This window comes from Caretta caretta, chromosome 4 (assembly GCF_965140235.1).
Source record: "Caretta caretta isolate rCarCar2 chromosome 4, rCarCar1.hap1, whole genome shotgun sequence".
Classification (NCBI taxonomy): Eukaryota; Metazoa; Chordata; order Testudines; family Cheloniidae; genus Caretta; species Caretta caretta.
The window spans coordinates 54,570,902-54,583,931 of NC_134209.1; the positions used below are offsets into that span (position 1 = coordinate 54,570,902).

General features: G+C 36.9%; 1 protein-coding gene and 1 long non-coding RNA gene across 3 annotated transcripts in view; one reads left to right on the top strand and one right to left on the bottom strand.

The window, feature by feature from the left end:
• The window catches only part of HSPA4L (heat shock protein family A (Hsp70) member 4 like), a 66,884-nt gene that overhangs the window by 47,257 nt on the left and 6,597 nt on the right, over positions 1-13,030 (top strand). Inside the window, exons 12-18 of the mRNA XM_048847292.2 lie at positions 77-279; positions 5,584-5,688; positions 6,467-6,607; positions 8,006-8,131; positions 9,598-9,705; positions 11,409-11,528; positions 12,469-12,630. Coding sequence (XP_048703249.1) covers positions 77-279; positions 5,584-5,688; positions 6,467-6,607; positions 8,006-8,131; positions 9,598-9,705; positions 11,409-11,528; positions 12,469-12,630 — 965 coding nt within the window. The remainder of the gene's footprint in view (positions 1-76; positions 280-5,583; positions 5,689-6,466; positions 6,608-8,005; positions 8,132-9,597; positions 9,706-11,408; positions 11,529-12,468; positions 12,631-13,030) is intronic.
• The window catches only part of LOC142071860 (uncharacterized), a 45,838-nt gene that overhangs the window by 18,520 nt on the left and 14,288 nt on the right, over positions 1-13,030 (bottom strand). The window lies entirely within an intron of this gene.

The following is a 13,030-nucleotide window of genomic DNA, read 5'->3' on the forward strand; positions in this document are numbered from 1 at the left end:
ATTTTTGAGGAATGATTGCCCCTCTAGACTTTCCAGAAAACCAGATTAATCCTCATATGCTGCTTGTTTGTTTTAGGGCTTTTCGCTATTCAGAATGTTGGTCCTCAGTATGACGGTGACAATTCCAAAGTGAAGGTTAAAGTACGTGTCAATGTACATGGAATCTTCAGTGTGGCTAATGCATCAGTAATAGAGAAGCAAAATGTGGAAGGAGATCACAGTGATGTACCTATGGACACAGAATCATCATGTAAGAATCAAGGCAAAGATGATGAGCTGGTACGTAAAACTTCTCCTTGTAATTGCAACAAAAGAACAGAGAATCAAAGATTAAATCGTAGTTAAGTCCAGTCTGCTACTTTTGAGTGATTTATTTTCCCTCTTTCATTACTATTTGTTACAAGAATGGACTGCATCATCAATTAATCTCATATGTGTGCCGCTTTCTGTTTAAGTAAGCAGTAATGATATGTTCAGGGCTACACAAGACACATACCTTTCACTCCACATGGAGTTTACAGTATAAAAGACAAATGAAAATAAGATTCACACAGATGCCCATAGAAAAGTGTTACATTTTCCTCAATTTTTTATCTTCTGCTAACGCTAACAGTTTTCAGCATTTTTTAATATTAGCACTGAATGGCAACAATGATGTTGCTTTTGAAGGAAAGATATTTAATTTCCAACAAACTTTATAAAACACTTCATAAAATAAATTAAGTACTTGTTCAATGAAGCTTACTAATGAAAACAGTTTTAGGTTCTGTGCATCTTATGGAAAATCGCTATATTTCATCTTTAACTACAATCAGCTAAACTTTAATTTGTTTGCATTTTTTCATTTTATATACTTTAATCATGAAAACCTTTAAGTGCAAACTTGCTTGCATGACTGAAAGATGGGGAAATGTTACAGTATTTTTACAATTTTATGCCATACTTAATCACTGATACTGAGGAATTGGCATTTTAAACTTTGTGATCTACTAGTCAGTGACATAATCCCCATAAGACTTGGAAATCAGCTCAAGTCTTCATCTCAGTTCCATTACCTCAGCATGTCCTAACCTTAAAAGCATGCAACCCTTGGACTCCAGACTCTTCTTTAGGGAGAAGAGAATAAGAGAGTTGCATGACACTGGATCGTCTACAATGCACAACTGCAGACTTGCACTTGTTGGTAAAGCAATAGGCAAGCTTAATCTACCTTTCTTTCCTGCTCCTGCTGTGGTCTCTTCTAGAGATAGTCACATGAACAGCTTATACGTACAGGACTACAGTCTTAACTAAGTTAGTCCAAATTTTTGCCTTTGTTCTTGGGATCTATCACTTGGCTCTGAGAGCGCATGTCCTAACTACACAGGCGATTCCAATGGATGTCAAGAGCAGCATGCAGCCTTCTGGCAATAGGAAGAACTCTCCCACTTCTCCTTCACGCTATTGCTCATTTAATTTCTGACACCTCTAATCTTAACCTCTCATCTTTTCTTCCTTCTGATACTTGCTGCTTGCCAGCTCTCTAGCTTCTATCTTCAACTCCACCCACATTTTATTTTTTGACCCTCATCTTATGGGGCTCTTGCTTTGCATTGACTATTTTTATACTTGTACCTCAGCTGAAAATAATAACTCTACTTCCTGCTATTCAACCATACGTTTATTTACTCTACCCCTTCTATTTGTTCCTTCGATTCTGCCGAAGGTGCTTGCTAAACAATTCCTGTGTTCTGTGACTGTTATGCTTTCAACTCCTGGTGACTGTCTTCAAATTTCTACAGACCATATTGACCCAGTCCATCAAGAACTTTCCTCCTTTTTCTCCATTCCTGTATTCCTTGTTTCTGAATGAGGTGCCCCTCCTATTATCCATCTGTGACCATTCCTCTTCAACTGTGGTCCTTTCTCTCTGCCTTAAAACATGCTCTTGTGTCCTGCTAACTGAAATTCATCATCCACTCATCTGTCTTACCCCCAGACACTTCATACGAAAGATTCATGAGCATATTGTATTCTCACTGTCTTGACTTCCAATCCAGTTTCCGCTCTCTCTTCTCCAGAGAAACTGCTCGAGGTCACAAGTGAACATTTTGTAATAAAGTCAGACTTCTCTGTACTTGGCTTAATCTGTGCTCTGTTTTTGCTGCTGCTCATTTTGTACTTTATCCTTTGGCTTCTGCAATGGGGCTTGACATGTTCTGCTGTTGCTCTAGTATCTCTGGTTCCTTTCTTCCCTGGCATCCCTCAGATTTCTTTTCTTGGTATCCTCCTTTTTTGCTTCCATTATCTGCATTTTTTCATTGATGCTCTGTGTGGCAGTCCCCACAAATGTAGCTCTCTATCTTCAGTCTCTTCCCCTCCCATTCAAGCTTGCCTCTAACTGTGGCATAATTCCTGCAATTCCTGTCATCTTATTAAACTTCCTGTTCTCCTCCAAAACTGTCACTTCTCTTTATCACCATTTATAACTTTTTTCCCAGTTAGACTCAACTTCAGTGTTCCCTTCGTTTTCTTCTCCATCCAGGCTTTTGCTAAATCCTGGTGGTTTCCTTCTTTCACTTTTCTGAAATCTACCCTCTATTCCCTGTCCCTGCTGGTAAAATCTTGGTCTGTGCCTTGATCATAAATTCATCTGGGCTAATCCAGACCACTTCTTAGTCCCAACATCTCACCTTCTCAAATTGATCTGCCACCTCCCCCAGTGTATCCAGAATGTTGCTGCTCCTATTAAAATAGCCTACTATTGTGTAAGTGAAGCACCTTGCCTGCCTACTCCTTTAAATCTCTTCTTGAAGCTAATTTTCTGTCTTCCAGAAGATTTGTGCTAATTTCATTTTATCTCATCCTCTTGCATTTTAACTTGTCTGAATTCAGTTGTGAGCTCCTCAGGATAGGGACTTGTTTAGAAGGAACCTTCTCTTCCAAACATCTATATTTCCTCCCACGGTAATATTTTTCTAGTTTTTCTTACTTAGTTCATTCAACCTTTGTTTTTATGAAGGTTAGAACAAGTGGTAGAGCAGTTAGCATTACATAAGCATAAGGGGTTTTTTTTGTGCTCTGATAACTTGAATGGGTTAATATTTTAAACTTATAGTATACTTCTCAAGGAATACAAAAGTGCCTTTGACACATTTTGAAGACACTTATTAATAAGTAAAATGTAAAAAGTAATGGAAAAAGACATGGCTGACATTTCCACATAATGTACTGTATGTGGAGAATATTCAGAATAATAATACACTGTGCTCAATACAAAAGTAACCACTTTTATCTCTAGGCTTTCTTCCATGACAGTATTTCTATTCTTCCTAATTTGTCTTCTGTTTTTACTATGGTGCTTGTCAGCAATTCTCTTTCATAATTGAGGATGATACCCTTGACTCTGAGGATAAGGTTTGTGATGCATATATGCAGTATTCTTATAATTAGCTGTTTCTCTTAAATATGGAGAAGGTTCCCCCTTCCCCTCTTTCCAACTGTTGCCTTTGGTAGTCTGTGTGAACAGTAAGAACAATAAGTTGAAAACTGCATTTCTCTTCTGAAAGGACAAGTCTAAGAACTTGGCAGAAGTAGCCTGCTGCTGCTTTAAAGTATATTGTTAGACAGTAGTTTAGCAAACTAAATTATTTCATACTCGTAATATATGCTGGTGCCTAAAGTTTCACAACAAATCTTATTAACATATAGGGAAATAATTGAGTTAGTCCATGTGCATTTGTGTTGCTGTCAGTTACTAAAGAGAAATTTAAAAGTAATTTACTCTGCATTTATGTGTATTCTGAGGCAAATCCAGGAATTTTATTTTTCTAGGAATTGCTTCTAATCTTCTTATAATGGCAAATGGTAACTTTCCTTTAAGTACAGTATGAAAATTTAGCAATCTACTGATACTAAACTCGCCACTTAAAATTTAAAGGATTCATTTTAAGCAAACTGAGTAAATGTGATTAGAAAGTAAATATGCATTTTGAATTCTAGAAACAGTATTAGTCATTTTTCCTATGTGTTAGTGTTGTATAGCTTTGCTTTTATGGCTATCACTTCCCTAATATTAAAAACTGAAAAATCTTCAATAAATGTACGTGCATTACAACCACAAACACAAGGTTTTAAAATCAGACAGACTTCTGTCTTGTGCAATTTTGTTTTGAAGTACTTGAGACTCCAAACTACATGTGAACTCTGAATGTTATTGCTGCTGTTTGTTTTAATTCTGGTGTTTAAATAGTTGAGTGCATGTGACTATTTAACAGACATTTCTACTGAGTTAATATACATTGTGTTCCCTATTTTATTATTAAAGGTGTCTACATGACAACACAATCTTTGTTACTAAACAGTTCAGCTGCTAGTTGAACTGACTTCATGTGTTGAATAATTGTTCACAGTAATTGTGATGTCCTCATTAAAACCTGAATCTAGGAATCAGGAACAGGTGAACTAATCATAGGGCTGTTACTTAGAGGAAAGATACAGGGCAACAAAATCGGGCGGGGGGAGAATCACATACTTGTTTTAAAAAAATGATGCCAGCAACTCCTAGTGTTGTCTAAAAATAGTTCTAATATGCTACGTGAGCTGTATCTTGACATTTACAAAATTTAGAAAGAAATTATTCATGGAAGGTACATAAAACTAGTTTTCAAGTGCTAATATCATGGTCCTGCCCTGCTTGCTGCTTTTCATACACCCGGAAAGTGTCAAAGAGCCTCCATGGTACAGAAATTAGTGAGCATGATAGTATATAGTAGTTGTAAAGCAGGGGGGAGTTAAGACCCCAGTTGACATAACCTTTTTCAAAGGGGTTCAGATTTAATTACCCTCCTTTGAGCCTTTCAGGAAGAAATTAGACCCAAACTGGGATGATGTACCCCACCTTCTCACAAAACTGGTTTTGAACAAGTTCTGATCTGGTATAGTGGGTGTCCACCCACCCAAGAACAACTAGTGTTAGAAGCTCTTGGCAGCTTCCCCTTCATTTGGAGCAAGAGAGGCTGTATACAGGACCCCAGTAGCATGCCCAATAAGTATTGCAGTAAGACTTTGACACTAACACTGAAAACTAGTTTCATGGTCCTACTATGCCTATATATGTAAGTAAAAATTAAGTCAATGAAAATGTTTTTTCACATTGGATTTTGAAGTGTAAACTTGTGATGATGCAATATATCTGAAGTTCTGACTGTTCCATAGAGAATCTTTTCCTCTCCTACCCATGTCGGTGTTGTGTTCTTAAAATATGTCTTTTCTATTCCTTGCCAACAACTTACTTTCAATTAAATGTGTGTAAGTACTGCGGGCTTATTGTAACTTTGTCACAAGGCACATTCAAAAGGACCATTTCAGAATATTTTTTAGCTTTAAAAGTTCATAATCTTTTTCTGAATTAAGTACACAGAATAAGACTGCTTCAAAACAGGTCACTTTAATTATGTTACATATGAGGATTTTGTCCTGTTTTTAAACTAACAGGCTGCACTGTGTCTTATAATAAAATGCTGATCTGTAGTAGTTGACTCCAGTCAGAAGAACATCTTTGAGCAAGGCTGGGTGTTCAGTTATGTTACTTTCTCTTCCTAGGATAAAATGCAGGTTGACCAAGAGGAAGGCAATCACAAAAGCCAGGCAGAACAGCCAAGCCAAGCAGATGAGGAAAGTGAACAACATGGAGGAACTGAAACAAAGGTTTGTATCAAGTATCAATAAAGGAAACTTTTGTGAATTTGTCCATATTGATTTTTTTTTTCCTGTCTTCATGTGACCATTCTTTGCTTGGTATTCCCAATAAATATGTAAATCTATATACGCTTCCCAATGTATATCTCATCAATTGAAGTACAAGGGATTATTCTAGAAGTATCAAAACTATAATTAGTAGTACTGCCATGGTACAGTTAAACTCATATCAAAAAAAAAGTGTTGAAAAAGTTGTCATTTTTAAGAGTTCAGAGAACATTTCCCTAAAGTTGACATTAAAGAAATAATGGGATTCACATTGATGCTATGACAAGTTTGGGGGTTTTTTTGAGACAACGGATTATGGAAATACAGGCACCAGAGATTTTGCTGCAACCAATTTAAAGAGCTCTTGGGCTGATTTTCTTTTCAAGCAGTGTTTAATGTAGTCTTACTGCCTGATTTCACATCTTTGTCAAATTCAATATAAGGCATTGCTAGTGTTCCAAAAATTAATAGTAATGTTAATTTCATCATTTCTCATTTTAAATTTACTATAGATATTTATTCTCAAACTCTGCCTTTTAGAAAGGCACATAAACTTAATACAAAGTTAAGATAGCAGTGTCCCTGGAGTAGTGCAGCAGCAGCAGTTTTTTTTTCAGTTCTTTCTTGGCTGTTCCATTTTCATGTTTGGCATTCTCCTTTTTTAGTCACATACCTTGGATTACCATAGAAATGTTACACATAGTGTCAAATAGTTCTCAGAATGTAATTCTTTCCGTAGACCGCTTCAGGAGACAAGTCAGATCATCTAGCCCAGCCTGTTAAAGCTAAAGCAAAGATCAAAAGTATTGAACTACCTATCCAGGCTAGTCTGTATAAACAATTGGGGCAGGACCTTATCAATAGCTACATAGAAAATGAGGTAAGTGCATAGTTCCTTGAAGATTCACTCATATTCAAATCTCCATGCAAAGAATTCTTGTCCAAGAAATAGTTGGTAGCATACACTAGCTTGTTCCTGAGTTAAATAACTACCAAATTTACTTGAAACTTCTGTAATATCACTAGTCATACCAGTTTTTTCTTAATAAACTGAAAATTTCTAACTCCTAGTCTCCAAAGGTCTGTGCAGTTCAGGCTAAACCATCGCCACTAACTTTAGCGTAAGTCTCTTTGGTTGGGGATCGCAATGAATCTAAGAACTTCCAGAAAGAGGTAGTACATTAGAGACAGCTGGTTGACAAGAGCTAGTTCTTCTTGGGGCAAAGGTAGAATTGACAAGGATGCAACTTTTTTCAGTCTTTAGTTTTTAACAGAGGTTTCATCTTCAGCTATCCTGTTTGTCTAGGAATTGCAGGGAAAAAGTCTAGAAGTGGAATAAATGGTGATCTCTACAAACAGAGTTGCTGTTCAGAAGATCATTTTTGAGCATGTTAGGAATTGTCATCCCTTGAAAGGCAAAATAATTCCTCATGACTTGCAAACCATTGTCCAGCCTCTTGTCTGCAGCACTCTCCAGCCCCATGCCAGTATTCTTCAGCTGAAGAAATGCTTCTTGATCCCATCAATCTGTAGTAATGCCACTCAGCTCCCAAATGAGAATTCCTTTTCTCTGATCTGCTAAGAGTGCAAACTTTTGCCCTCCAATAAAGATACAAGTTCCTTTAGGATGTTAACTTGTATTAGAAAATAAAATTCAGAGGTTTGGAAGCTTCTTTTTGGAGGAAGAAAGGAAAAGGCAGAACTAAGCTGCTAGAGGTTGCAAAAATAGAAAATTATATCAATCTACCTGCTTCTCTGTGGTAGAAGGGGGTACAATCAGATTTCACACCTGTAACTTGGTCAGAAAAAAAAGAGCAGGGACTATTTATGTGTAGGCAACTCTGCAGCATAATTCAATCTAAAATGCTCCAAAAATCCTCGTTGCTTAAACTAGTGCTTCCTCAAATTGTCAAAGCCCCCATGTTTATAAGGGGATGTATTACTCAAGTTCAGATCATCCCCAGTTTGGATCTTTATTAACAAGAGTATCTGTTATCTCATTGTCAGTCTGATAATTGTTCTCTATTAGTGATCAAACAGCTAGGCAATGTAAAACCTGTTGCATTTCAGAATTTTTTTCTTGTGCTGCCACTAAACAAGCTCTGAATAGCACCTATGTTGAAACAGAAGTCACATTAGCTCGAATCTGAAAAAGTCCGCACAGCTAGGAATAGCTTGCTACAGGATAACACTTCAATTTTTAATATGGCACTCTTGATGTTTCTGTACATCAGATTTAAACGGATTTTGAGCTTTTTTTTTCCCTCTATCCTCACAGGGGAAGATGATGATGCAAGACAAGCTAGAGAAAGAAAGAAATGATGCTAAGAATGCTGTTGAAGAGTATGTGTATGATTTCAGAGACAAGCTGTGTGGTATCTTTGAAAAATTCATCACTGAGGAAGTAAGAAGCCAAATACAAATTTATAACCGTTCTAACATTGAACTTATTTAATACTGAGTATGGTACGGGTAGGAGCTATATGAATTAAGTAAGTATTGCTTTTCTTTTTGGGCTTCAGGTTAATTCCTGGGAGAAGTGCAATAGCCTTAAAACATAGGCATACTAACTATCCAACTCAATTCAGTTTTGTTCTACTTTAACAATCATGAGTCTACGGACCCCAGTTCTGTGTGAGAGAATTCTCTAGATGGTAAAGATTTGTCAGGTATGGAGGTGTATCATCCTGGGGTCTAACTATAGTCAGGCTCCAGTGTCACTTATCTCCATTAAAATCTAGGAAAACATGACAGATCTGTTAGTATTTGGTCCTGAATGGGGTGAGTAGGTTTGAGGAATAAAATGAGAAGTGGCACAAACAAAGCTTGCCACCCTTGATATCTTTAACCTCGCTTTCTCCTTAGCGTGGAAAGGTATTTCATATTGAAAAAGCTGTTGTTGGGTTGGTATGTCTTGCAAGCCCAAACCAAAAGTGCTAGACAGAACACCACTTTACCCCTTCTGTGTCTTACCATGTGTTTGGAGGCAGCATCCAATGTTCCTTGATTGTCTTATTGTGGTGTCCCTGTGTCCAGTAGCTGCCAAGATAGAAATCACCTACAACTCCCAGGCAGCCACTTTGGCTAACAGCGACACTAAACTTTAAGTGTTGATACCAAAGCCTGCTCCAGTGGTTATCTGGGAGCATAACTGGTGAATGCTTTACTAGACCACAAGTACACGTGGTGCAAAGACCTTTGAAGAGTAAATTAAGGGAGAATGAGGCCTCAGTTTTCTGCCAAATCCAAAAATCATCTTAAACTTTTTACTGTGATGGAAATACTGAACCGAATATTGTCAGTATCTGCTTTTATGCATCAACAAGGGAGGCTGTAATTGGTAAAACCACACTACACAAGTCACACTTTAGCTGGCTACATAGCTTATATGTAATTTGTTGAAGTACTTCTGTTTAAACTCTTGCCAGTGCCCCATAACCACCTTGTGTACAAACTGCTACCAAGGAGGAGAATTTGACAGAATTAGAAGCTTAAGATACTTTGTGAATATAATTTACCTTTGGAGAAAGCCAAAATTTCGTTATACCAGTATTCAAAAGGGAATATGCAAAATCTCACTTACAGTAAATTACATGCCTGATTAGTAGAGATGCAATACCTCATTGTACCACTATGTATAGCCTAGGCTTGAAATCCTGGCCATCAGTCTTTAGTTTCCCCCACTTGATTTTCCAGCTAAAAATGAACTGGCATGTGAACCCCAAATTCCCTTTCATATTCAGTAGGTTTGAATGAATTAGGACATTTCTGTATTTGTCCTGCTACCTCCTAAATTCTATTACCTGAATAAAGGGAGAGAGCTCTTCTGAATGACTTTTTTCCCTATAAAAATCTTAACTTGCTTTTCAGGAGTCCAGTAAACTGACCTTAATGTTGGAAGATACAGAAAACTGGCTTTATGAAGATGGGGAGGACCAACCAAAACAAGTATATATGGATAAACTTCAGGAATTAAGAGTAAGATTTTTTAAATTTTATTTTTTTTCCTTTTACAGAACAGTTTTTTTTTAAAAAAAAATCTCATCATTAAAGATGAAATACAGTGATCCCTGTGTCTGAGCATGTTTATCCATTAAAAAAGTCCTTTAAGCATGTTCATGAACATTGGTATCAGGGAGTGATTCAGGATTAATGAAATCTTAAACTAGACACCCACATTTGCATCTGAAAATGTTTTTTATGCTGTCGAGTGCAATGACTAGAGTAATTCAAATTTAGTGTACCACATTTGTCTAATATTGTGGTTGTATTTGAAGATTACTTCATACCTTGATTTGTCAATTTTTTTTTGCTACCTGTTGAATGTCACTAGTAGGTGCCATCTGACCAAGTGGCACAAGGCTTTTCTGTGACTCGTCGCTACTTTTCCAGAAACTGCTGAGTAAAAAGTTAGATCCAAATTTTTAGAAGGTCTTGTTAAAAACACTTTCTATGTGATAGCACCTTAAGATGGCAGCCTTCATTTTCTTTATGCTCATAGCTGAAATCTGCTTTGCTGCTAACAGTTGCATTAGGTGCCTCAGCAATGATTCCTAACATCATGGGCATTCTCTACCTTTCATAATTAAAATCTTGGACTCTTAACTCTACCCTCAAATTGGAAAATGCTTCGTTCTCAAATAGCGTAGTGCAGGGGTCAGCAACCTTTCAGAAGTGGTGTGCCGAGTCTTCATTTATTCACTCTAATTTAAGGTTTTGCGTGCCAGTAATACATTTTAATGTTTTAGAAGGTCTTTCTATAAGTCTATAATATATAACTAAACTATTGTATGTAAAGTAAATAAGGTTTTTTAAATGTTTAAGAAGCTTCATTTAAAATTAAATTAAAATGCAGAGCCCTCCAAGCAGTGTGAGTGCCACTGAAAATCAGCTCGTGTGCTGCCTTTGGCACGTGTGCCATAGGTTGCCTACCCTGGTGTAGTGAAACTGTTGATTTAGTACTCTGCTGTTATCGGTTTAGTGGTCAAAAATTAAGCCAATATGAAGAAAAATGTTTACAAAATCTTATGAGCAGATGGTGAATTCTGAAAAATGGCTGCTGCACTGAGCTTTTGCTGATTGCAATAAGCCAACTGGGGAGCTAGAGAGATGGGATTCAGACTATAATTGTCCTGCAAGAGTGAGAAAGTAAGCACTTTTTTTGTGAACAGGAGAGGTATCGTAAAGAAGGAAACTGTAGATTCTGGCAGTTTTCTGTTTCCTGGAGTTACTTGGCTTGATGGCTACTGAATGATTACAATCAAGTTGTGACCTGTCACAAACCAAAAGTGTTTTACAAGGATATCAACTTGAAATCTAATACACTTCAAAAGTATGTTAAAAGTAACTCCATATATTACCCCAGCCAACTTTTGTGGCACTCAAATTCTGTTTCCCTATTTCTTAGATGGTTTTCTTCCCCACTATATAAGGATCTCACAATATTAGTTTAATCTCTGGCAAAACATTTTACTACAGAATATTCACGCAGATAGGGCCAAAGTATATTTACCCTACTGTCCCATTCAGTCACTGAGTTGGCTAAGCATAAATGTTTGCAGGGTAAAGAACAGCATAATTAATTGTGAAAGTACAGTTTTGGAATTCTTCAGAACTTAATTTAGTTCTTTTTTGGAGGTAATTATACAATGTGCCATGGTCTGTGTGTTTTATACTTACAGAAATTTGGTCAGCCTATTCAGGAAAGGTTCGTGGAACATGAAGAGAGACCAAAAGCTTTAAATGACCTGGGAAAGAAGGTCCAGCTTCTAATGAAAGCAGTAGAAGCATTCAAAAATAAGGTACAAATTAATACAGTTGGGGAATGGGGGTTATCTAGGTGAGTAAACAAACTTTAAAAAAAAAAAAACACAACTAAGGGCTTGTCTACACTTTAGCTGCGCCACTGCAGCATTCACTGCTGTAGTGCTTCACTGAAGATGCCATCTATGCTGACAGGATGGCATCTCCACTTAACCTAGGTAGTCCACCTCCCTGGGAGGCAGTAGTTGTTGACTGGAGAAGCCCTCCCATCAACATGGCGTTGTCTACAATGGGAGTTAGGTTTGTATAACTGTGACACTCAGGGTTGTGAATTTTCCACATGCCTGAGAAACAGTTACACTGACACAAGTTGTTAGCATAAACCAAGCCTAAGTCTAGGAATAAAGTTTTCAAAGACACTTAGGTGCTTTTAGAAATACTATCCTAGAGCTTGAGGAACAGGGTTTCTTTGTATCAGTCAAATGAAATAATTCAAAATTTCAGTCTTGCACTTTATTTTAAACCAATTCATATTAAAATAAGTGCATAATTCATATAGCAGTTAATTTTGTTAATCACTCTTTTTAGTTGATGGGGATTGCCAGAGTGCATATGTTAAAATAAACTACTTATGGGAACTAATCTGATATATTGAACCATATTGGGCACTGACTTAGCTAAACTACATCAAGGAACAGCTAATTGTAAATTTAGAGAAACACACACATTTGTATTTTGCATTTCTGTAGAGTGCTGTCTATAAGACTATCTTGAAGCACTTAAATGTGAACAAAGATGAAACCTCCCTGTAAGGATTTTTTTAGATCCAAAGCTTTTCTTCCCTCTAAACTTTAATTCATGCATGAATTAATCACTGAAATTGTAGTACTATCCTGTTAAATATTATAGGCTTCTTTTACCAGAGTGAGCCCCATAAATTCATTGTGGTGTTTTAAAACAAAATACTTCTCTTCTTAGGATGAAAAATATGATCATCTAGATCCTGCTGAGATGGAGAAAGTTGAAAAGTATATCAGTGAAGCCATGAATTGGTTGAACACCAAAATGAATGCCCAGAATAAACTAAGTCTGACTCAGGATCCAGTTGTGAAGGTGGCAGAAATACTAGCAAAATCTAAGGTAAAGCAGCATAATTGTACCTATTACATTCTTAATATAAGGAAGTTGCATTAATCTCAGGCGAATGGAGAGCAAAATGGGGTAGAGGAGATTAGGGGCCTTCCTTAGTACTGCTAATAGGCTCTCTCCTGGTCTTGACCTAGAATAGTAAGTCTCCAGGGTTTTTTCCACCAGAGACATGAATGGGAGGGGCAGTATCTATATTTAGCGTCTTAATCAATCCTACTCTTAGTGATATGGGATTAAATATTTCTCAGTGACTCTATTTGCTTTACAGCTTAAGTAGTTGGTATTATTTTACTGCATCAAGCTTTATATAAAATTGCCAGCTTTACCAACAAGCAATTTCAAAGCTTTCCAGCTAACTAGAATTAGAGAGAGAACATCCATCCATGCAGGC